We start from the raw sequence: 22,887 nt of genomic DNA on the forward strand, positions 1-22,887 counted from the left end.
TAATGGCATTTAATGATAGATTTTTATTGTTAATTATCACAATTTTTTGGTGAAAGATGTATTTTCCTGAAACAAGACGGGAATATTTCAACAATATTTCAACAACTGCAGCAGACTCACTGTATATTCCTTCATGTAACTATGCCACTTGCTCAGGTATATTTGCTCTAATGTTGAATTTCAGTACGAATGGTTTTATCTTTTCTTTCTTCTAAGATTAAATGGATATGAAAATCATGTTTTTTTAGACTGCAGAAGATTTAAAATGATGGGTTACTACACACCGCTATGCAAATCTAACTGAACTGGTGATGCAAACATTTATTTATTCTGTTTGGATAATAATGATAATGATGTACATGAACAGACAGCATGGTTACAGCTTTAGTTCAAGATGTTTACAATTTTTTTGTGTGACTGTGAATCATCTCAGTGTGAACTGTGAGGAAGCATGTGGCTGTTAGTTGATTCATCTATTTCATATCACATGTATAAATGACGTTGCATGCATCCTGGGAACCTGTCAACTATGAAATGAATAATGAAAACTGATGCCTGCTCACCATCTGTTGTTTATTCTCCTCTGTTATGCAACAAAAGTCCGTTATGCAAATCAATCAAATCAAACATTGGTAACTGTATGTAGAGTATTTGCATGTCTTTGTTGATCCAAGTGAGTCAAAGTTAGTTGTGAACATGAAGAGTTGCTGCAATCAGGTTAATCATTTAGTTAATTCTTCTTTTTTAGGATTATTTTTATTTAATAGTTGACAGTAGAGACAGAAAGGAAACATGAGGAAAGGGCAAAGGGAACAACGGAGGTGCCAAACTTGGTCACTTTTGGTATTGGCGAGAGCGGGCGTCTTCACATTTTCAAAATTAAAAAGAAAAATCCTTTCTTATTCTCAGTGCTGATATGGAAATAGTAGCTTATAGGCTACATAATTAAAAAAACAATTCACTTTCCTAAAGCAAGCTCAAAAGTCTGCAAACAATGGCTTGCACTCAAGTTAATGCATATACAGTATAGGACTATGTTGAATGTTTATGCAGTCCATCAGAACACAGGGTGGCAGTAATGTCTTATTTGTGTCTTTGCAAACGGAAACACGCATGCACAGAACAAAAACGGCTTGAGGGTTGTGTCTAGAAGGTAGCCCGTAAATTGCGAAAACGTGCAAAAACTCTCGCGAGACTTGCAGCCTGACAACCTACCCTTAACTTAACTATTACGAGAGAGTTTCCCAAATTGTGGGTTACCTTCTAGACACAACCAGGCTTGAGGGCTGCAGCAGTTTGGGACCAAAGTAAGAAAGCAGGTAAATATAATCATTTCTGGAGTTTTACTAGTTTAATTATCGCTGGACTTTTGCAGCATTTTACTGGAGAGTATGTTCACATTCTCGTTTTTCTTAGCTTCAACCTGCAGCTTTGTCAACAGGACATTGCACTAACACAGTTAACTCTGCTCTGAGGACTTACAGTAATGTATCCATGTTGGTTTTAGTGACCACAATATAGTAGATATATAGACAGGAAAACTAAAGACTGGGCAAAAGATTGTGTTGCAAAGTTTTTATAAATCCTTTTTTTTGCGAAGAAACATTATTAAAGATATAAAGAAAGATCAGTAACTGGAGGAATGACCACTGGAAGATTTGTCCAACTCAAAAACACAAAACGTCCTTAATGAGACAGAATAATCCAACAGAAAAAGCTAAGATGACCTTCCCTTCAAAATTTAAAAATAGAAAACAGGAAAAAAGCAATGCAAAAAAAACAAAAAACAGGAGTCAAACTCACCCGAAGTCAAAAGCTCCTCCATCTCTCCTCACTAATAAAACCAAAATATCTTCCCCAAATAATTCACTTCATGTTTGTTCCCCAAGCCACGCCCCCTTACACCTGAGGAGAACAGACCACCTGAAGAGTGTTGACTTGTGGGAGGTGGAGGGACACCAGAGGTTTAACCTTGCAAGGCTTTTTACTATTAAACACTTTTAACTACACTATTAACATTACTAACTCTATTTTCAATTATGGGTGTAAGATAATATAAAATATATTGAAAATCATGTTTTCTCAGAAACACTATTGATTTTGAATTAATAGTTTACATGCAGAGATTAACTCAGTCAATACTCTATTTCATTTGCAAAGAGATGTGCCCTCTCAAAGTAGTGCTGTGATGTTGGATGTTACAGGGACTGTGATAAATGCAAATGCAATGGATTTTCGAACCGTGACACAATATCCTCTTCAAATAATAGGGAAGCTTTGTTAAAATGATTGCTTTATTTTTCATGTTTTTCTTTAGAAGACATTCCCCTGGTTAATGTCGTTGTTAATTACTTGTTTCTTTGAATAGAGTTGTAAAAAAAATTCAATCCCTGGACAAATCCTGGGTCGGACAGTAGAAACTTTTTGTTTTGAAATGGAGAAGTTATTATTCTTTTTTAGTACAATATCACACTTATAACCTTCATTAAAGTAGGATTTATTAGCCAGGTGTACCTAATAAACTGGTTACTTAGTGTATGTCCCTAAATCTGGAAACCTCTAAGAAGAGATGATTTACAATAATGAGCCAAAATGATGTTAGAAAATGAGCTTTCTGATAAAGCATTGTTATTATTATTATTATTTTTTTAATCAGTACCGAGATGGAGATGCAGCTTCCGCCTCACGAGGGAGACGAGCTGTCAGTGGTCGACATGCACACAGGTGGAGAGCCTTTACGGATCATCCGCAGCGGCTACCCAGAGGTCAAAGGTGACAGCGTGCTGTCCAAACGCCGTTACGTCCGGGAACACCTGGATCACCTCAGGAGGGTGCTGATGTTCGAGCCGCGGGGACACTACGACATGTACGGCGCCCTGATCGTGGACAGCGAGCTGACCGAGGCTGATCTCGGGGTTCTGTTCATGCACAACGACGGGTACAGCACCATGTGTGGGCACGGCGTCATCGCGCTGGCGCGCTTCGCCGTGGACTACAAACTGGTGAAAGAACCACAGGCGCCAGAGACTCAAGTGAACATACACTGTCCCTGTGGTCTGGTGAAGGCGTTTGTCGAGTACTCTGATGGTAAAACAGGAGGAGTGAGGTTTCTCAGCGTGCCAGCGTTTGCGTTTGCTACAGGTAGGACACTCACCAAACTGTTTTCAGGTGTTTTTATATTCTACATGATTCACTTAATTACTTTTCACTAGATGTGACGGTGGCGGTGGAAAAGTTTGGTGATGTGATGGTTGACATCAGCTATGGTGGAGCCTTCTACGCTTTCGTAGACGCCCAGAGGTTTGGCCTCGATGTGACCAAGTCCAGCACTCGAGATCTGGTCGACGCAGCCACAGCGGTGACCAACGCCGTCAAATCTCAGGTGATCAGTTCATATTGTACAGCTGACAGGAAATAAGAAACCCTGTGTTAAATTACTACACAGTAGACGTAGATGCAGACACTTAATGTGCATCTAACAAACACAATAACATTCAGAATTTTGATTTCATTTATTACTTATAAAGCCTTATTTAGAGCTGGACACCCCTATCTAACTATAAAGCAAGGAATCTCTGTCTGTCTGTGTGTCCTTCGCGTATCTCGAGAACCGTTTGTCCATTCGACTTCATACTTGGCGGGGGTATTGCTGAGGACCCCATGGAGTACTTTGTCGAATCTGGTGCAATTCGGACATGCGATGCGTTCAGTAAGGGATAATGTACAGTGAGCCCGTCATTATTGTGAAATAAACCCCAACAGTGCGATGCAGCACTTGTCTTGCATCGCCCTGAAGGGGTTTATTTCCCAACAATGACCAGCTCGCTGTACATTATCCCGCTTATTACATGGCTACTGTAATGGCAATTTTCATATCTGCAGTTTAACACTGTACCTTTAGATAATCTCAGGGCCTCACATGTTCAACTTCGTCACCATAGGACAGTGACCTGACATTTTAGTTCTCTGTAACTGCAAACAACAGATTGCTGAAATACTTGTTATGTCTTGTGATGCTCTGTTGTCTGCTGTGTGCTGACGCATTGATACACTTTCTATCCTTCTCTTCCTTTCTTCTTTGCACTTATCTTCGTGTTATGCTTTAAATGTATAAATACTGACTACTCTTTGTATTCGGGGCTCTCTTGCCACAGTCCACAACAGGTGGCTGTGCTCGTGAGTCCATCTGCAGATGTTTTAGTTATTAATGTATGCCTTTTTATTAAATTCACTGAAAGACAAGTTGTTACGTTGGTTTGTGTCACCACACTACTTACTTAAAAAATCAATAATTTGACACAAAAACGGTCCGCCAGAGGCCAACATCAGTACTGCACCCATAGCAACAGTCTGTTATACATAGCAACGGTCTGCTGTAAAGAAATAACAGACCGTAGAATGCTTTAATTTACCAATCAGAATCGAGTATTCAATAAAGCAGCGTGATAAATATTAACAAACTTTTAATAAACAAGCGATTGCGCTCTGAGCAGCAGCGGGGGCGGGGCTTCAGAGTCGAACATGTCGTCTGCAGCGGGCCGTTCAGCTTTACTGCTGGATGCTGGATGTACTAACGTTACAACTAAACTCTTCTTCACCTCCCTGGAGTCAACAAGCAATGAGCTGATGATCTGAGCGCCCCGACAACGCCACAAGAACTTGGGGGTTACCTTCTAGACATGACCCAGTAATACCCAGAGCCAAGCAATCGGCCCGCTCCGAACGGGCTCTGCACTAGTCTTTACAATTTAGACTAATGTAGGGAAACAGAAAATCTTGTGTAGTGCAGCTTTAATTCGACAGCAGTGTGCACTTTTTCCCATTCATAAAATTTGCATTTGGCTTAGTCATTACTAATCATGAATATAAGATACAAGACAATTTATTTAGAAGGCTCCTGTATATATTGAAGTTTGTTTTTTTAAGAAATAAATACATTAAATAAAAAATAACCTGGTAATATCAGTAACGCACGGCGCAAGTTTGTAGATCCAGACGTTTTTAGTTGTAAATTTGAGCACCGCATGACTTCACAGTTTGGTGTTACCCAAATCCACTACATGGCCAAAAATATGACACCCAAAACCTACACTTATATGTAGTTATTGATGTCTCGTGAGAACCCCCTGGACATCAATATGCTGCTATAATAGCCTCAACCCTCTTGGGAGAGGATTTCTGCAAGATTTGAGAACCGGGCTGAAGAGATTTGCTGCCATTCAGCCACTAGTGAGGTTTGACGCTGATGTTGGGTGATGAGGACTGGGTCGCAGTCAGCGTTACAGCTTTTTTCAGTGGGATTGAGGTTGGGGCTCCGAGCGGACCTCTCAACACATCAAACTGGGGAAAAAAACATGACAAGAAGCATTAGGAACACAAGTATATGCAAAGGGGTTGTCCACATTGCGTATGTTGATTTTTCTATTTGTGTTATTCTCTCCTAGGTGAAGTTGCACCACCCAACCAGTGATGATTTGGCCTTCCTCTATGGCACCATCCTCACTGACGGCAAAGATAATTATTCCTCTGATCCCACCGCCAACATGTGTGTGTTCGCTGAAGCTCAGGTACTTTACTGGTGCGGAGAAAATACCACCTTGTCATTTGACACTTTTGAGGAGAGCTAATCTGAAACCTTTGAAACAGGTGGATCGGAGCCCCTGTGGTTCTGGTGTTACAGCCCGCGTGGCTCTTCAGTATCACAAAGGCCTCATCCAGCTGAACCAGACCAGGACGTTTCAGAGTGGAGCTACTGGATCCCAGTTCACAGGGAAAGCTGTCGAGGTACCAGGGTTTCTTTCATAAAGGTTTCTGGGTTTGACTGTCATGGTCAAAATGATTTTATGATACAGAATGAAACTAAAATATCAGATCAAGACTTAAGTAAATGAGTGGATCGACTCTGTAGGCTTGCGGAATATTTGTTTTCTATTGTAGAAATGTAAATTTCATGGTGGTTTTTATAGTATTTAAACTGGATTTATGTGGCGAGCAGAAAACCTCAACAAGTCACTCTGGTTACAAGATGAGTTCAGGCTTACAAGAACCTTTTTGAGGACTTTCGTTATTGTGGTTCTGCTATTATGGCAACATTTCCATTTCTAAAAAATACAACGTACAAACTTCTGTTGACGGATTTATGTTTGTGATTTTCTGTTCAGGAGACCAAGTGTGGAGACTTCAAGGCCGTAGTGGTGGAAGTTGCCGGCAAAGCTTTTTACACTGGAGTTTCGCGCTTTGTGCAGGAGCCAGATGACGAGCTGACACATGGTTTTCTACTGAAGTGAGCCTCAATTACAGGTTGTGTTATTAAAAAAAAAACAGCTTAAAACCCAACAGAAAAGCTCTCCAAGAAGAGTATTGGATCTGTAATAAACTGTGTTAAAGAGATTGTATCAACATTTTCTGTTTTCTATGTAAGAGTTAGCAGCCTGTTCTCATTCCCAGGGCGTCAAATACCGACGCTTTGTCATGGCCATCGGCGTTTGATATCGCAAAACGTAGTAGTAGTAGTTTTCCTAAAACCTAAGCACATGTTTTGTTAACTTCGCAACATTCAGCATGTGTTTACTGTGACCAAAAAAACATGCCGGGGGGTCTGACAAAGCGTCAGTATGTGACGAGTTTTGATGAGAACACGTGAGTAATACATTAATAAATGATATATGTACCATTTTGTTTTGATTTCATTTTGGGTGAAACTATCCACCATTCATGAAGACTAACAAAGATTTTTTGGGGGATTTGTATTAAATGTGTGACACCATGGAGGTCAGGTATTCTGTTCAGTATCATTTACTGACCACTAGATGGAGCAATGAGCCTGGCAGCTGTCAGAGTCTCTGAAGTTCAATAAATACTTAAAGAAACACATAAAGATCCTTCCATCCTTTTTTTCTATTATATTGTTCACTTATTCCTATTCAGAGTCGTAGCGGTAATAAATTACTTTCTGACCCAACGTAAATGCTGCGTAAGAATTAATTCAAGTGCATGTGCTTAATAGCTAAATACAAAAACTCCTTACTATGTTCTCCCATTTATTATCATCAGGTCATTGTACAATGGAAGGCAATATTTAAATTATAAAAGACCAATGGAGGTGTTTGACACTGGATGGATTCACACGGCCGAGGGGACAAATTGAAATCAAAAAGGTTTCACGTCCACGTGTGATGTTTTCTACAAGAATGAAAAAACATCACATGTGGATCTCACAGAGTTTAAAATATATTTTTTTTGTAGTGTAAATCCAGCCAGTGTAGAGAAAACATATTTCATATATTCAATAAAAACATAAAGGAGGGCACTCCCTTCAGAGGGGGGAAAACAGGTGTATTGCATCACTGGGTATTGTTTTAATGGCATTTAGCATAGTAATTATGGATTTATATGTGCATGTGTAACAAGCACGCAACCTTATATATATATAGATATATGTAATCTATGGGTGTCCACACTTGTTGAGAAATTGCAGATGAGGCCCAGGCCTTTTTGAGAGTACCTACTCAACAATTAAAACAACAGAGTTAAGGCCAGCTCTTAACAGGAAAAAAAAATAAAACAAGACAGTGATCAGATATATAAATGCTGCACGTCAATAATGATGAATAGAAAAGAAACATCTCAGCTGCGTCACTTGCAGTCGAAACCATGTCTGTCCAAACACCGCGGTGTCTCAGTCCTGTGATGGTTCCGACTGCAGGAGGACAGCAGCGTCAACAGGAAGTTCAGATTCAGTCTTTCTCCAAAATAACGATCTCTTGGACGACTCAAAAGCAGCCCCGCTCAATCTATGAAATCAGTCCGTACAAAAAGGGCCCCTTGTGTCTTCAATGGAATCATCTTCCTGTTTGGATCGAGCAGTTAAGGAGTTCTGCTCGCTGCACGTTTCACTCTGTGCATAGACGTACAAAAACAGCACAACGTTTTCCTATCAAACAGGCGAGAGCATCTCTTACACCTGGAAGGAAACTTTTCTCCGGCGGGGAAGACGTCCCGCTCTCCTTAAAACATTTCTTTAGACCAAACCGATCCTCTTTCTCCAGGAATTATCTGATTTGGTCGTCAATAACAACTTTTGGCTTCTGCTAAGTTTAACATCAAAAATCTCAGAGGATGAAAGGTTGTGCTGTGTGTGGCGCTGCGGCGATGATGCAAGGCCGAGCCAGGGGCGGGAACGGTGCAGAGGAATGTGCAATGTCAGTTCGACCCCAGAGGGAAACTAATGATGAGCAGGGGGTGTGGGCGAGCGAAACCAGGACGATGACCTCGACTCCGCTTAGAAGTTGAGCTTTGTGACCGGTCGCTCTCTGCTCGCGTCTGTGGCCTGGCTGTTGATGCGCTTGCGGTTGCGTTTCATCTTGGACAAGTCCTTGTCGAAGACCTCGCCCGATCGCAGCGCCGACACCAAGTCGTCAAACTCGCCGCCGTCGTCCTCCCCGTTTGCCTTCGCTTTCCGGGCCTTTCGCTCCTTCTCCCTCTGCTCCTTCAGCTGGTGATGCAGACATGAAAGTGATTGTATTTTTAAAATGATTCTCTTTGAATTTATCAAAAGGTACAGTGTGTAGGATTTGGCAACATCTAGTGGTGTGGTTGCAGATTGCAACCAACTGAGTACCCCTCCCCTCACTCCTTCCTTTCTAAGATTACGGTAACGTGAGCCACCGAATGCAAAACCGTGGTAACGCCGTTCGCCTCGCTCAGAGGCCATCCTTACCATAATAACACTTCTTTAGGAGCGACTAAAGTCAGACGGCGGCTGGCGGTACCACAGTTTTGCTCTTGCGGCTCACGTTATCGCAGTTTCACAAGCATGTCGAAGAACTACGGAGGGCTCATTCTAAGCTAACGAAAACATGATGATTCTTAGTTTCAGATGATTATACACAAATGAAAACATTGTTGGCTGCACGGTGGTGCAGTGGTTAGCACTGGCGCCTCACAGCTAGAGGGTTGCAGGTTCGAATCCGGCTTGGGACCCTTCTGTGTGGAGTTTGCATGTTCTCCCCGTGTTAGCGTGGGTTTTCTCCGGGTACTCCGGTTTCCTCCCACAGTCCAAAGACATGCAGGTTAGGTTAATTGTTGACTCTAAATTGCCCGTAGGTGTGAATGTGAGTGTGAATGGTTGTCTGTCTCTATGTGTCAGCCCTGTGATGGACTGGCGACCTGTCCAGGGTGTACCCCGCCTTCGCCCAATGTCGGCTGGGATCGGCTCCAGCCCCCCCGCGACCCCTAACGGGATAAGCGGTTGCAGATGAGGATGAGGATGAGGAAAACATTGTTATGAATATTATATTCCATTTCTGCTAATAGATCCCCCGAAATATTACACACTGTTCCTTTAAAGCAAGACTGTAAAGGCTGTAGCAACAAACCTAAATTCAACTTTTGAGTTGTAAAAGGAAGATTGTGATTTTAGCTTCTGTTAAGAGTTACGTAGTCTCGCTTTAACTCTGAATTTCTGAGTTTATAGAATATTTCAGATTATGCTCTATCTACTCTCATATGGAAACGGGGAACGATCACACACCTGAGCTTCCATTTTGGCCCTGCGCTCCTCTTCCTCTTTGCGTTTCCGCATGTTCTCGTTCTCCTGCTGAGCCTCAGAGAACGACTGCAGGAACTGGTCAAAGATGCCAAAGAACTCATCTGGCTGCATCCGGCTGGCGTCCTCACCGAAGTGCTTTACTGCCCTCTGGAACTGTGGGACCAAAGAGAAAGGGGGCACACATGGGATTAGATTTACAGCAGGACGCAGTAGGACCATGTTTTACTCCGACTTTGACTGTTTTACAGGAGACTCGTTAGGTCTCAGCTCTTTGAAATAAGAGCAGGGTACCAGTAGTCGGGCTTTGAAGCCCATGCTAACCCAGATCTGACCGGCTACTGATTACAGCTCAGGACACAGACTGGAGCCAGAGCCCAAATTAAGGCAACGTGTTTGTCGAGTGCTTTTCGCAGTAAGTTAAAAAGGAGAACATCCAGATGTGAGATCATGCTGAGAACATACACCTTCTGAGATCTGTCCATGACATGCAAACTCTATCAGCTGGAGCAAAGATGCATTTAACTTACTCAAATTATTTGTAGGGCAGCAACTAATGATTATTTCCATTGTTGATTAATCTGTTGATTATTTTTCTCCATTAATTGATTAGTTGTTTGATCTAGAAAATGGTGAAAAATGTTGATCTGTTTCTCAAAGCCCAAAATGGCATCCTCAAATGTCTTGTTTTGTCCACAACTCAAATATATTCAGTTTTCTGTCCTAGAAGAGTAAAGAAACCAGAAAATATTCACTTTTAAGAATCAGAGAATCTAGGCTTTTTTTTTCTTAAAAAAATACTCAAATTGATTAATCGATTATCAAAATAGTTGGCAATTAATTTAATAGTTGATGACTAATCGATTAATTCTGCAGCTCTAATTATTTTTAATCACTCAAATTAATAGTTCACTAATGTGCAGTGCATTCAGATGTGTTTTGGGACATCATTTCTGTGACAAAAGTGCCTAAAATGTCCTGTTTTTTCTTTACATCTTGGTATTCTGAAACAGTTTTATTAATTGCACTGTGTGTGATACACAAACCAGATGTACAGATTCTGTTCAAAGGGTCAGCATGTTCTCTGGTTCCCAGTCATGAGTACAGAGGACCACTGTAAACAAATATTTAACTGCTGGACACCGTAAATGATTCACAGAGACTAATGGTTGCCATGTGACCAGCTGAGCCCTTGTAGCACCACACTATAGGGAGAAAAACATGCTCAGAGATAAAAAAAACTCTGCACCAATAAATGTGGGCAGACACATAAATTTAACTTCAGGGTGTCAAGCTCTCCCTAGAAAGGTGAATATGCTCAGGTTTCTGGTAGTAAAAAAGCCTATTTCCCTCAACAAAATCCAGGTTAGCTGTGATTGCTTTAGAGACGACGAAGTGCTCAATGGAGTAAAATAACATCCTCCGCCTCTGTTCCTGGTTTCCTCTCTTGACCTGCACACATGGCGACGAGCAGGCTGACTAATAAAGCATCAGAGGTGCTGCAGCAGGAAGCTGACACACTTCACTCCCGCTGTTCGCTTCCCCACAAAGGTGACTGATGAGGTCGATGAGGCGTGTAGAAACAGCTGTGCCGAGAGGAAATGGGATGCATGCTTTCAAGTGACAGTGGTGCTGCGGTGCGTACCAGTTCCTTGGCCTCGGTGAGAGAGTCCTCCACGTCGGAGAAGCTGAAGCTGGCCACGGTGATGAACTGACTCACCACCGACACAAACTTGTCGCCCATCTCCTGCGGTCGCTTCTTCTGGTATTCCAGCTCCTACGAGTGAAAGTTATCCAGGAGAGGAAATTGAAGTAAAAATAAAAATGCAACTAAACATTGTATAACAGCAGTGTTATGTCATAGTTCATTGTGACTCACGCTCTCCACACTTTTCAAGGCGCTGCGCATGTTGCCGATATCTTTTTCCAGCTCAGTCATGCTGCAAAAAAAACAAAAACGAAAGCGTCATACAAAAATGGAAAGCAAACAAGAGAGTAAGTCAAGTTCTCCACAGCTCCACTTACTTGACTTTAGCGGCCTCTGGGAGACTCTGCAGGTCCTCCTGGAACGTCAGCACTTTGGGGTATTTCTTCTCCAGGATGGTGATCAGGTAGTGCAGGAGAGTGATGTTCCTGCAAATAGAGACACACTGAGGCGGACCGACCTTCAAGGCAGTGAACGTGTCAAACGTGCAATATATCGCTTTTATTATGTACGGTCAGATATGAATAACCAGATGGACTTTCATCTATATCACATTCCCTGTATTCCAGATGTGACTTTTATATATTGCACGCCGTTCTTTTAGTTACCGCCTGCAGGTTTTGATGTTACAATTGAAAAACGGTTCTTACTTGTCGATACTGGATTTGGTATCGCCGATCTTGTTGAGCGAAGACACCTTGAAGCCGTAAGCGTTCCCCCTCTGACCCTTGTTCATGAAGTTTCCAAAGGCCAGCACCACCTCCAGCAGCTGCTTTAGGCTCCTGCTGTGTAAGATCTCCTTAGATGCCTTTGCCAGAGCTGAGACAGGAAAACATAAAGAAAATACATGTTTTTAAAAGGTGTCTAACTGATGTGTTTTTAGACTTAAGTAGCTTGGCAAATATACAAAGGGAAAAATATGACAACAGAGATGCTTCAATGGTAAAAATAAATAGAATTCAAATATCATTTTCATCTTTATACAAAAAACAATCGTGTTTGAGTTAATGTCACTTTCCCCACCTTCAACTTTGGGTTTGATCTCAGCTATCCGCTCTGCAAACTTCTTTTTGAAGTATAAAGACTGCAGCCTCTGCTGGTAGTGGTTTATTCTGGACAGGGGATGGAAAATGCGTGTCAGAGGAGAACAGAAATAAGTCAAAAATAATAAATTATAAACACGGGAAATCCACCAATTTAGACAAAAGCCACAAACATGGACATTGTGCTTGAGCAAAATAAACCAAGCCGCCTGTGTGCTCACATATAAAGTTGTGGTAATGAAGCTTATTTTTGGCAGTGTTTTTGCATTTTAGCTTATAAACCACTGACTCTGCAGCTAATGAATACCACAGTGACATCTGTCCTCCAGTCCACTCTGTACTCCGAGTAAACTCCAATGACAAAAAACTGGCAAACTACAGTAAATCATTAAAAACAAAGCAAAAAAACAAACGGTATAATTCTGCATTTAACTGACACGTACGTTTCTCTGGTTTTAATGTATTTATGCACTTAGTGGACGAGTCGTGACACGTTTCCTTTGTTCCTTTTTATCTCACAGGACTTATTACATAACTGTTATTATATTACAGACTTGATTTATTAACCAACACATTAAGAGTGATTCACACATTCAGCTATTGTTCCTGGTAAATACAAAACCCATGTGTCATTTCACTTATCTGCCCCGACTGAGAGGAAACAATGGCTATTGTTTGTCATCTAATCTGCAGAGTGCTGCACTGATCTGATGCTGTCAGGTGTGAGGTTGGATTCTGTTTAATACAGAAATAAAAAAGGCAGCACATGAGGAAGAAAAACTGTAAAGTACCTGCTCATCTCGTAGAAGAAACGGTCGGGTTTCGCCATTCGGTCCAGCTCATGTTTGTGCTCCTCCAGAAGATCAACGTCACTCTTCTCTGGAACAAACTTCAGCAGCTGATGGAACAAGAAAAAACTCTTTAATATACATTTCAAACATTCACCTGTACTGCAAAATGAAGAAAATCAATAAAATATACTGTTATCAGAGTGGCTGATGTTTGGCTCTGAAAACGGCTAATGGCTAAAAGCTGAAGGTGGTGCTGACAGGCATCAACTCACTCTGCTGCTATTTTTAGTAAGCGGTCAAAGTGCAGTCACTAAACGAAAGCACATTTGATTCATCTGTTAATCCTAAACCTGATGGCGTACCTGCTCCAGCATGTCTTTGGGAAGGTCCTCCTGTTCGTCCATGGTCAGAATGGCTCTCTTCATCTCCTCATTAGAAAGTTTCAGCCTGCAGTAAAAAAACAGATGCATTACTTTAGCTATCCTTCATATTTAAGGGTGTTTTCACAAGTCATAGTCTGTTTGGCTAGTCCGAATCAGAGTGAAATTTATACTTTTGGTTCGTTTTCCATTTAGTTTGGTTCGGTTTCACAGTGCACAAATTAAAGCGGAACAAATAAAAAAATATTTTTTTGCTATGGGGCATGTACGAAAGAGCGAGTTTATCTTTTCCGAGAGCTGCCGAAGACTTTGACGTATTGCTGTTGAAGTTTTTTTGACTCTGCACTGATCAACTCTGCACGAATCCCTTCTCTTCCAGTTTATCTCAAATGATTTTATAGACCTTTTCATTGTCATTCTGTTGCTATGGCAACAACTTTGGTCCAAGTTTACTTCCTGTGAGCTACTGCATGAACAAACATTGCAACAGCAAATACAAAAGAGGCCCATCTGGTATGACTCTGTTGTCAAGCTTGGAAAGGTCTACAAACGTTGCTATTTTTGTGGACTTTATTTAGCATATTCTGTTATGTTCTCTTCGACCCAGATGTCAAGCAAACCTCGGACTTCTGCACAAGTCCAGGTCAGTCCTCTCCCACTCATGTTAACCTGTCGTCTACCTGCGTACATCTCAACAAATGCCCACACAGGCAGCCTGTGTTTTGGTTCACTACTAAATAGTGTACTAATTAAAACGGACAAAGTGTTGACATGTGAAAGCGCCATAAGAAAGCTTTTAGTTACATTTAAATAATCATACTCACTTAGACATACTAGACATTATTCTAAAGAAAATGAGAGATGAGTTGTTAAATAAAAAGCCCCATCAGACTGGAATAACTTTGACTGTATTTATCATCATCTTTGAATACTAGGTTTGTTCTTATCTGTATGTTTTTCTCGACCTTGTGTAGTTTCGTACTATTAGTACTTCAGTACTTTTTGGTCTGGCATTTGTTAATTATGTTTTCTCCCTTTTAGTTTCCTGTAGATGATGCTTGTAAAAAAAACGTTACTGTAGTAGGGGAGGTTTGGGGTTGTGGGAGAGCCCTGCTTGCTTCTGTCTGCTGTCACTCTATTACGTGTGTGTCTTTATGCTATTATGTTATTATATATTATTTGTTTTTTATTGACTCTTATTGATCTCATTGAAAACAAGATTGTGTAACCTCAAATTTAACTTTCGAAAAAAAAAATTAAATACATTTTAGACACAATGAGAAAGAATATAAAAAATCCATTACAACCTGTGCAGTGTCAGTACTGTTTTATAAGTGTTATGATGCTGATACAAACTTACCGCGAGAGGAGGATGTTACAGTTTTGAGCGCGACGGCCGTCGATGACTGACAGCTCCTTAGATTTTTTAGAGCTCAGCGTGTCGTCTTCTGCCTCTTTCTGTGAGCAAAGTGATGAAGAAGTTAAGAGCGTAACAAGCTATTTTAACGAATTTAGTTACAGTCACCCACAGACACACAACAACAGAGACAACACATGCCCTCAAATCCCACACAAGACCGTAAGATACAGCACAAAGACTTTGAAACACACAGGGAGGTCGTCACATTAAATACATGCAAACAACTGAACAAAAGTCTTGCAGGTCGTATATTCTGTTGGTGTCACATTGAGTAAGAAGAAAAAGTACAACAGGCACATGACGTATGACATACAAATAAAGTCTGATTGAATCCACGAGGAACAACACAAAATCCAGATTGTACTGTACTGTAAGAGCACTCACCTGTTTGCTGTTATTGATCATAAAGAAGTCCTAAAATGCAGGCAAGAAGCAGGGAAGATGTAAGCACTCATTAGAATAAGTAAAGCAGTTACGTGATTGCAGCCCATAAAAACAAACGGCACATGAATCAAAGCTCATTCGACAGACGACGACGGATCCGTCAGTAATGAAGTGAGCAGCAGTGAGACGTGAGTGAGTTGATCAATACGTGCTTACAGTTCACATGCTGTGCACATAGGAAATCAATCGGTCATGTTTCTGTTTAAACTAATCAGGCCAACAGTGAGGATCTAAATTTAGCGAAGGTTGTCTTTGTGTTTGTGAACAGAGACACTTCCAATTCATTAATATTCAATCCATCTTATTATGTGTGTTGGACATGCTTCTTGAACTTTGAAAGACATGCTCATTCTCTTCTGCACAACTAATAAAGACACTACTGATCATGAAAAGCTAGAAACTAAAGCACAAAGAAGAAAATAGTCGATTCTGAGCAGCTCACTCATGCATTTTCAATCACAAATATGGCAAAATGATCAAAACCACAAACAAAAATAGCAAAAAAAAAACAGCATTCTGTTCAGATGTAAGAAGGCGTTTTAAGATGATTCAAGCATGAAAGTTTGGCATCTAATAAACCCCGAAATGTATCTGGCAATTTCTCCCTTTTACATTTGTTTTTTACTTCAGGCTGACTTTTGTTTTTTTTGGTCAATTATCTGACCTCTCCTCATCTCCAACTTTGCTTGAGAAATCAAAAGTTGCAAAACACGAGAAATTTTTGAAAATCTCAACACAAGCCAAGTTTAAAATCCCAAAAATGCGAGCAAGCTTCCACCCAACCACTCCACCCCCCGGCCCTCTCTGACACTAGACGCCGACATTTGGTGAGCTGGAGAGATGAACTGCTTCAACCTCAGTACCTGCTGTCTCTGATAGGCTGAGAAGGTCTTTTCAATGTCCTCCAGGTCCAGGATTTTGAAAACCTTGGCATCGTCCACCTCCATCCACACAGTACCCTCCAGTTTATTCTGAGCACAGGACAATAAGACATTTATAGCTCATATTCTAACACAAAGCATCAATATAATATTATATATATTATATATTCAGGTCTTTTTGGGGTCTCACCTCAGCTAACTTGGACCAGTTGAAGGATTTGAGTGCATTCGATGGCTGGGGAATGTTCTTCATCTTCAGGGATAGTCCTATGGGTGCTCCTGGCGGGGGAGGGATACCTCCGATGGGTGGGCGTCCCGGAGGAGGTGGGGGTCCACCAGGAGGAGGTGGTGGGGGAGGTGGAGGAGGCATCATGCCCCCAGGAGGCGGCGGGGGAGGTGGGCACATGCCTGCAAAAGCTGGTAGGGGTGGAGGAGGCATGGGACCACCGGGGGGACCGGGGGGTAAGGGAGGACCTCCAGGAACAACCGCTGCCTGTCTCTGCAGGGAGAGTAACACACAATGTTTCTAATATCACAGATAACACTGGACAAATGAATACTGATCATAAATATAAAATACCACCAGGCTTATCATTTAAAATAATTAAATTGTTCATGTTTCTGTACAAATCCCTTAGGATGCTTTATGTCCTGGAATGTCAGAAGATGATTAAAGGGATATGAACGTAGGGCTGCTTGGTTATAGCAAATAGTATTTAGAAAGAACATTTTGTGGCTAACACTTTAAAGTTAAATGCATCAATCTGGTGCACTTTGAGAGCAAAATTAAGAGGCTAGATCCTGTTCTATTGTAAAGAATTAAATCCGGGTGGGATCCTCTCAAACCGAGCGGCTGTTCCTGACCCGCCGAGCGAGCGAAAGTGCAACGCTGTACAGGAAAGGGGTGCGCTGGATTTATAACACAAGACAAAACAAGAGCGTCATTGTGAAATGAAATGCAGCACAATCAGTTTATGTTGATTAACTTGTTTTCATAATCATTGGAAGACAAAATTGTAATTGAAATTTGATGAATTTTACGGCCCTATATGAACGATTTTTTTCTGATTTTTTCTTTCTTATAAAAATGCTGCATACTTTCCTCTCTTCAGGCTTCTAAAAATCCTTCAAGTGAAAGGCCATAACCTTTGAGGAGTGGTCAAAAACCAAAAAAGGTGGGAAGCATTGTCCTAGAAAAAACAGTGTTTGGGGGTCGAGTACTTAAATGACCTTTTGTATAACATGTTTTGTTGATGCATTTATCTATTTCAGTGGTGGGACTTGGTAACTAGTACTCGGGCGACATAATAATAATAAGAGCTAAAAAAGTGTTTCTATTTCATGCAAACAACAACATAAAGTAACAAATCAATATGCACTGAGATAGAAGAGTTAAACGGTTTCTATTTTTAGTTTTCTGCTTTTTATCTAGGGCATTGTATGGGATGAATGTACACAGCTGTCTATGTGAACTCACTGATTGTTCTGGACCATCACTGGTTGTCATTATGCAACATTATTTCACGGTTATTATGAAGTGACCCAGTGAATATGAAGGACAACGTACGATGCTGAGTTCGTGCAGTCGGACAGCGAGTTCGGCCGCCTGCTGTTTGACATTCTTGTGCTCGGTGCTCTCCTTCTCCAGCTTCTCTTTCATCTTGTTGAGCGTCTGCATCATGTCCTCTTTCTCCTGAGTCTTTGCATCACATTCACGCTCCTTCTTGTCAAACTTCTGCTGCAGCTCGTGGTGCTCTGTGATGGGAAGTCACAGCGATACATTCATCATATTACTAAAAACATGATTTTAATTAACAAACTATTTCGGGTAAGTCATTTATAGTCTTACAAACCTTTTCTCATTTTCTCCGCCTGCTCTTTCCACTGTTTGACCTCATTCTCATTTACCAGCCTGCAGAGAGAGGATGGCACACATTAATCAACTACAGTGAACAACTCCAGTCATTGTTTTTCTGAACTTAAAAAGGGAAGCTATTTTTGAGCCAACACTGTTGAGCACGCGACTTTTTCATTTCTCATCAAACACAACATTGTTCTACATCCTTCACTCTGGCAGCCGAGTCATCTGTTCCATGCACTCATCCAGTCTGTTTCAGAGGAAACCAGAGGACTCACATCCGGACAACGTTCTTCACGTTAAAGTTCTCCAGTGGTGTGACGTCGGGGTCGTGGCCTTTGTCGTTCTGCAAGACCATCTGCTGGACGATACGGTCTAACAGCAGCCAGTACTGCACCGTGTTACCACTTCTCTTGTCTGAGGAAGAGAGGAAGGAAGAGAGATTAGGATTATTGTCTCCATTAGTGTCTCAGAAAGTACAGAAGCAGTTGAATCCACAGCTGCTGTTTGATTATGATGAAACAATTAGTTTATAACTGCTCATAACTGAAGGGATAAAGGGAGGCACTATAGTTAACCTTTTAAACTCACACACACATAGCTACATTACTGTTGGAAGGCATCCTGTTATTACTCTCTACCAGGATAAAATGTTCACTGCATCACATCATATTCAGTGATATTATTCTAATTCCTCTTTTCTATTTAAGTACCATCACAAGCACTTTATTAACTCTAGTGTATGACCGCAACACTTGCGGTTGAAGTGTTTATTACACGCTCAGGAAAGTAACTGAGGAGGGGGTCTCATTAAAAAGCCACTTAAAGGGGAAGGTGAGCGTTAAAAGAAAAAGGTTACTTCAACAGTTTGGTGGCTCTTTGTTGAAGTCAAATGATGAGGAAAAGCTGGTTAATTGTAATCAGATTTAGGGTATCAAAACCTAATTATGAGCCAAACACAGTCTCCGACTTTGAGTAAGTATTCAGTTTGGCTGGGAATGTGCTTATCCAATTTCTGGTGCTGACTAATCTGCACAAAGTCAACATCCTTATCGTTCTGGCCAGAAACCAGGAGGTACCGATGGACTGTGTATTATGTGGGAATGATACTACTTCTTTGTTTGGAGTCTCATTATCAATTGTGTCTAACTCAAGACCTGCGGGCCAAATTTTGATCCGGCTCCCATATCAATTTCGGTTCTCACTACATTTTGGCCCGCCTAGTTGTTGTCTATGCAGCAACGCATGCCCCGTACACCAAACACACAGGCGTGCCTCCTCTGTCTGCAAGCTAGCTAACACAGGATGGCACAATTTTTAGGGTTTATGTGCAGCTGACGCCAGATGGCAAGGCGGTTTGGGACATGTAAACCACATGATCAAAGATCTTTTACTTTTATTTTTTTATTAATGGTCCCACACAACCATTGAGGTGTCATATTCAGGCTTGTGAAACAGGCTGTATGGCAGCCTACTTGTAAAAATGTATTAAGAATGTATTATTTTGCTTGACTAAATGCTAAGCAACTGTTTTGTTGACTTTTTTAGGGCTTTACGGGCTAAATGGGACATCCAACGATATAATCAAAGACATTGTATTTATATTTTTTCAATTAAATAAAAGCATGTCAATAAACTATATATGTCTGGCCCTTGATGTGATTCTCATTTTCCACTGTGGCCCTTAGTTAAAATTGAGTTGGACACACCTGTTCATCCTATTTCAGGATATCATAAACTCATCAGCTTTTAATCACATTTTACAGCCCGGTAATAAATAATTGAAAGAGACACTCACGAGGCATGAGGAGACAGTGATGCAGGACAGACATAAAGTGCGGGTGTGCATCAGTGTGGTTCATCTTCTTGCGGATGAGATCAAAAACTTGGGTGGCACTTTTGGTGTCTATATGTACCTGGAGGGAGAAGAAGTGAAGCAACAGCCCTGTGAATATCTCCTGCTAAATATTTCACAGTCACAAATAATGTGAGAATAATGTCAGGAAATGATCGTCTCCTTACCGACTCAAAACGTTTTGACAAAGCCAGCTCATCCTCGTTCCGCAGCATCTCAAAGTAGTCTAAATGCCTGAGTGTGTGAGTGGGGAAAGACTTGATTAGACAGGCAGCATGCAAAAGTGATGCATTTATATACGGAAAGTTTTACTTTGCAAGATCTCTCTGGAAAGTAGTGATTAAATACTCTAATCTAACTCTTCCAAATCAATCCTTTATTTATTTGATTTCATGTTGCACAGCTTCTGATCAATAGACATTGATTGGCACCAGTCTGGAGCCGGTGCGTTCTTTCAAAGCTTGACACATGCACCCTTTTTTTTATGTTCTAACTCACCTGTCTAATGTGGCGTTTTCGTGAGAGCGTAGTTTATCGATCACAGGTTGGATCCCCAACATGAGGAACTCATATCGTAGGTGGATACGGAATTCCACACTTGTCTGTATTGAAAAACATTACAAATCAGCAGAAAACAAAGGAAGCAAACAATGTTTTAAAGAGTCTCTTGAACGAGTGGCTGAGGGGACATGATGACCTTCTCGTGTGAAAGGAAGCATAGAAGCTGTCTAATGTGTATAATTCACCTCTCCGGCGCCTTGACTCAGCACAGCGTTTATAAAGGACATGATGGCTGTTTTCAGGTTGACCTCATCTCTGTATCGCCCCGTACTCCGGTCCAGATCGTTTATAAGTGTCTGCGGGATGACAGGTCATTACAGGTCTGATAAATATCTTCACACAACATTGCTTTTAAACGACTTTATCTATCTAATGAAAGATTTAAAACCACAACTGTGCACTTGACTTTGTTCCCACCCACCTGGAATCTCGTCCTCTCGCAGGCGAAGCGTTGGTAGTGCAGCATGGCCTCCAGGATTTTCTTGTGTCCGCCGGGCACCAGGCACACGGCGCCCATGATCTCCAGCACCGCCACCTTGGTCTTGATGTTCTCCGTGGCCAGGCTCTGAGCGATGATGTTGATGCTCTCGGAGTGAGAGAGGACGTGGGCGCGGCCCTGCGAGTTGTTCATCAGGGCTTTGATGCAGCCGATCAGAGACGTGTGGATCTGCGATTCTGTGGTCTCGTAGTCCATGCTCTTCAGGAAGTTCAGGATGCACGTGAGGCCGTCCAGGTCGATGAAACGGGTCACGAACCTGAGAGGAGAGCAGGAACAGAGAAATCAACTTAGTTTTAATGTGAAATATTACTATAATGCTAAATGTATGTTTGTATATGTGCTTCCACTCTCTGTTTCCTTGTGCTATACCTGAATCATCTCCGGTAAATGTAATAAATAACCCATAACATTTGCTTTTAGAGTGCAGTGAAAAGCTCTGGTTCCCGAAATGGAAAGGCTTTAATGCACATCCACGTCAATGAAAAGTCTTTAGCCAACACTGCAGTGACCTTTATGGGTGTTCACTTCTTAAAGGACTCATTTACATAATGCCGTGAGAAACTGAAAAGAGTGAAAAGACAAGGTGAGAGGAGGTTGAATGAGAGGAGATGTGATGATGGATGACATTATGTGTAAAGGACAAGGAGGAGATAAAAAAAAAAGACAAAGGAAGTATTTGTCCACCTCATAGGTTGTGTCCTCAGAGCCGTCTTCAAGCTCTCGATGGTTTTGTTCCGCTCTTCCTCGTCTTCTTTCTCCAGAGCGAGGAGCGTCGTTCTCTGTTCGACAAAAGATTAAACATCATGAAGATCTGAGTCTTATTGATTTCCAGAGATGTACAGGTCACATGGAAAATGTATTCCCAGCGAATTTAAAATAAAATCCTTTAATATTTCAATTAAAAAGTATGTCCTTTGTTGGCTCACTACAAGCTTCATTTAGTTGAAAGTTGTTAAAGTGATAGTTCGGGTGTTTTGAAGTGGGGTTATATGAGGAACTTTGCCATAATCAGTTTATTTATTGATATGTACCTCATACAACCCGACTTCAAAACACCCGAACTATCCCTTTAAGTTTCATTTATATAGCCCAGAATCACATATTTGTCTCAGAGGGTTTTTTACAATCTCGGAAACTTGAATCGATAAAGAAACCTCAGAAAATGAGGACGGGCCCTTCTTCCAGGACTATTCTGTGACCATTTTTATATCCCAAAAAAAAAGAATAAATAGAGTTCATGTTATTACTTACAGCTGCCATTGAATTGAGCTGATCAATGTAGTATTCTGGCCAACTAGTTGCACCTTTGGTTTCTTCTTGTTCCTGAAAAACAGAGAATAACAGAGAATGAATGATGCTGTGCAGTGATCCACATAGGCACCGTTTTTAAGGAATGTCACACAATGATATGGGGAAAGAAAACATGAGATAATTATTAGAAAAAGATGTGTTTGGTTTATGAATATTAACGGAGTGATTGGGAGTTTAAAATGTTACATAAGAACGTGGTTTTGAAGGAAATATTTCAAAAAGTCTCATCAGTGGACAAGTTATTTAGTTTGTGTGACATGTTTGAATGCATCAAAGAACCGCAAACCAGATGGAGAACTTATATTTGTTATTTGTCAGATCAATTGGCTTTGAAAGTCTTGAGACATACAAACACGCGGGGAACAGAAGGTCCAGGGAATAAATAGCCGAAAGCCAAAAATGGAGCAGGAACTCAAAGTAGGGCGACACAGATATTCAGCCCATTTTATCATCCAGCGCTTCGCTGAGTTTCAGGAGATGGTGAGTGAGAAGTGCAGAAAAAAGAAAGCACAGCTGCTTGAGAACATCTTGAGATTAGCAAATGAATGTTAAAACTGTGGATTAAGGACATGGCCTGATTTATGCTGAGATT

At 41.2% G+C, this 22,887-nt stretch overlaps 2 protein-coding genes across 9 annotated transcripts in view; one reads left to right on the top strand and one right to left on the bottom strand.

The window, feature by feature from the left end:
• Positions 1 to 1,169: 1,169 nt before the first annotated feature.
• On the top strand, positions 1,170 to 6,673 carry l3hypdh (trans-L-3-hydroxyproline dehydratase). 2 transcript variants are annotated; one of them, XM_074616199.1, is made up of 6 exons: positions 1,170 to 1,319; positions 2,657 to 3,141; positions 3,213 to 3,382; positions 5,445 to 5,567; positions 5,647 to 5,784; positions 6,162 to 6,673. In XM_074616199.1, the coding sequence occupies exons 2-6, from the start codon at positions 2,664 to 2,666 to the stop codon at positions 6,285 to 6,287; spliced, it is 1,035 nt and encodes a 344-aa protein (XP_074472300.1). In that variant the 5' UTR covers positions 1,170 to 1,319; positions 2,657 to 2,663; the 3' UTR covers positions 6,288 to 6,673. The 2 variants fall into 2 exon arrangements, with proteins under 2 accessions (XP_074472300.1, XP_074472301.1); XM_074616200.1 differs by having other exon boundaries at positions 1,178 to 1,307.
• Positions 6,674 to 7,027: 354 nt separating this feature from the next.
• LOC141756471 (disheveled-associated activator of morphogenesis 1-like) overlaps positions 7,028 to 22,887 on the bottom strand; it is a 51,194-nt gene continuing 35,334 nt past the window's right edge. For 4 of the 7 annotated variants that reach the window (XM_074616191.1, XM_074616193.1, XM_074616192.1 and 1 more), the window contains exons 4-26: positions 22,236 to 22,307; positions 21,669 to 21,763; positions 20,907 to 21,240; positions 20,671 to 20,781; positions 20,423 to 20,526; positions 20,092 to 20,158; positions 19,868 to 19,985; positions 18,348 to 18,486; positions 18,065 to 18,123; positions 17,779 to 17,966; positions 16,402 to 16,710; positions 16,194 to 16,301; positions 15,271 to 15,300; positions 14,827 to 14,924; positions 13,449 to 13,533; positions 13,087 to 13,193; positions 12,276 to 12,364; positions 11,903 to 12,071; positions 11,573 to 11,680; positions 11,427 to 11,487; positions 11,193 to 11,324; positions 9,533 to 9,703; positions 7,028 to 8,494 (exon numbers count right to left, since the gene is read on the bottom strand). In XM_074616191.1, coding sequence (XP_074472292.1) covers positions 8,282 to 8,494; positions 9,533 to 9,703; positions 11,193 to 11,324; positions 11,427 to 11,487; positions 11,573 to 11,680; positions 11,903 to 12,071; positions 12,276 to 12,364; positions 13,087 to 13,193; positions 13,449 to 13,533; positions 14,827 to 14,924; positions 15,271 to 15,300; positions 16,194 to 16,301; positions 16,402 to 16,710; positions 17,779 to 17,966; positions 18,065 to 18,123; positions 18,348 to 18,486; positions 19,868 to 19,985; positions 20,092 to 20,158; positions 20,423 to 20,526; positions 20,671 to 20,781; positions 20,907 to 21,240; positions 21,669 to 21,763; positions 22,236 to 22,307 — 2,967 coding nt within the window. In that variant the 3' untranslated portion in view covers positions 7,028 to 8,281. The remainder of the gene's footprint in view (positions 8,495 to 9,532; positions 9,704 to 11,192; positions 11,325 to 11,426; positions 11,488 to 11,572; positions 11,681 to 11,902; positions 12,072 to 12,275; positions 12,365 to 13,086; positions 13,194 to 13,448; positions 13,534 to 14,826; positions 14,925 to 15,270; positions 15,301 to 16,193; positions 16,302 to 16,401; positions 16,711 to 17,778; positions 17,967 to 18,064; positions 18,124 to 18,347; positions 18,487 to 19,867; positions 19,986 to 20,091; positions 20,159 to 20,422; positions 20,527 to 20,670; positions 20,782 to 20,906; positions 21,241 to 21,668; positions 21,764 to 22,235; positions 22,308 to 22,887) is intronic. The other 3 variants (XM_074616196.1, XM_074616198.1, XM_074616197.1) reach the window with 1 other exon arrangement.

The sequence above is a fragment of the Sebastes fasciatus genome, chromosome 18 (assembly GCF_043250625.1).
Source record: "Sebastes fasciatus isolate fSebFas1 chromosome 18, fSebFas1.pri, whole genome shotgun sequence".
Taxonomy (NCBI): Eukaryota; Metazoa; Chordata; class Actinopteri; order Perciformes; family Sebastidae; genus Sebastes; species Sebastes fasciatus.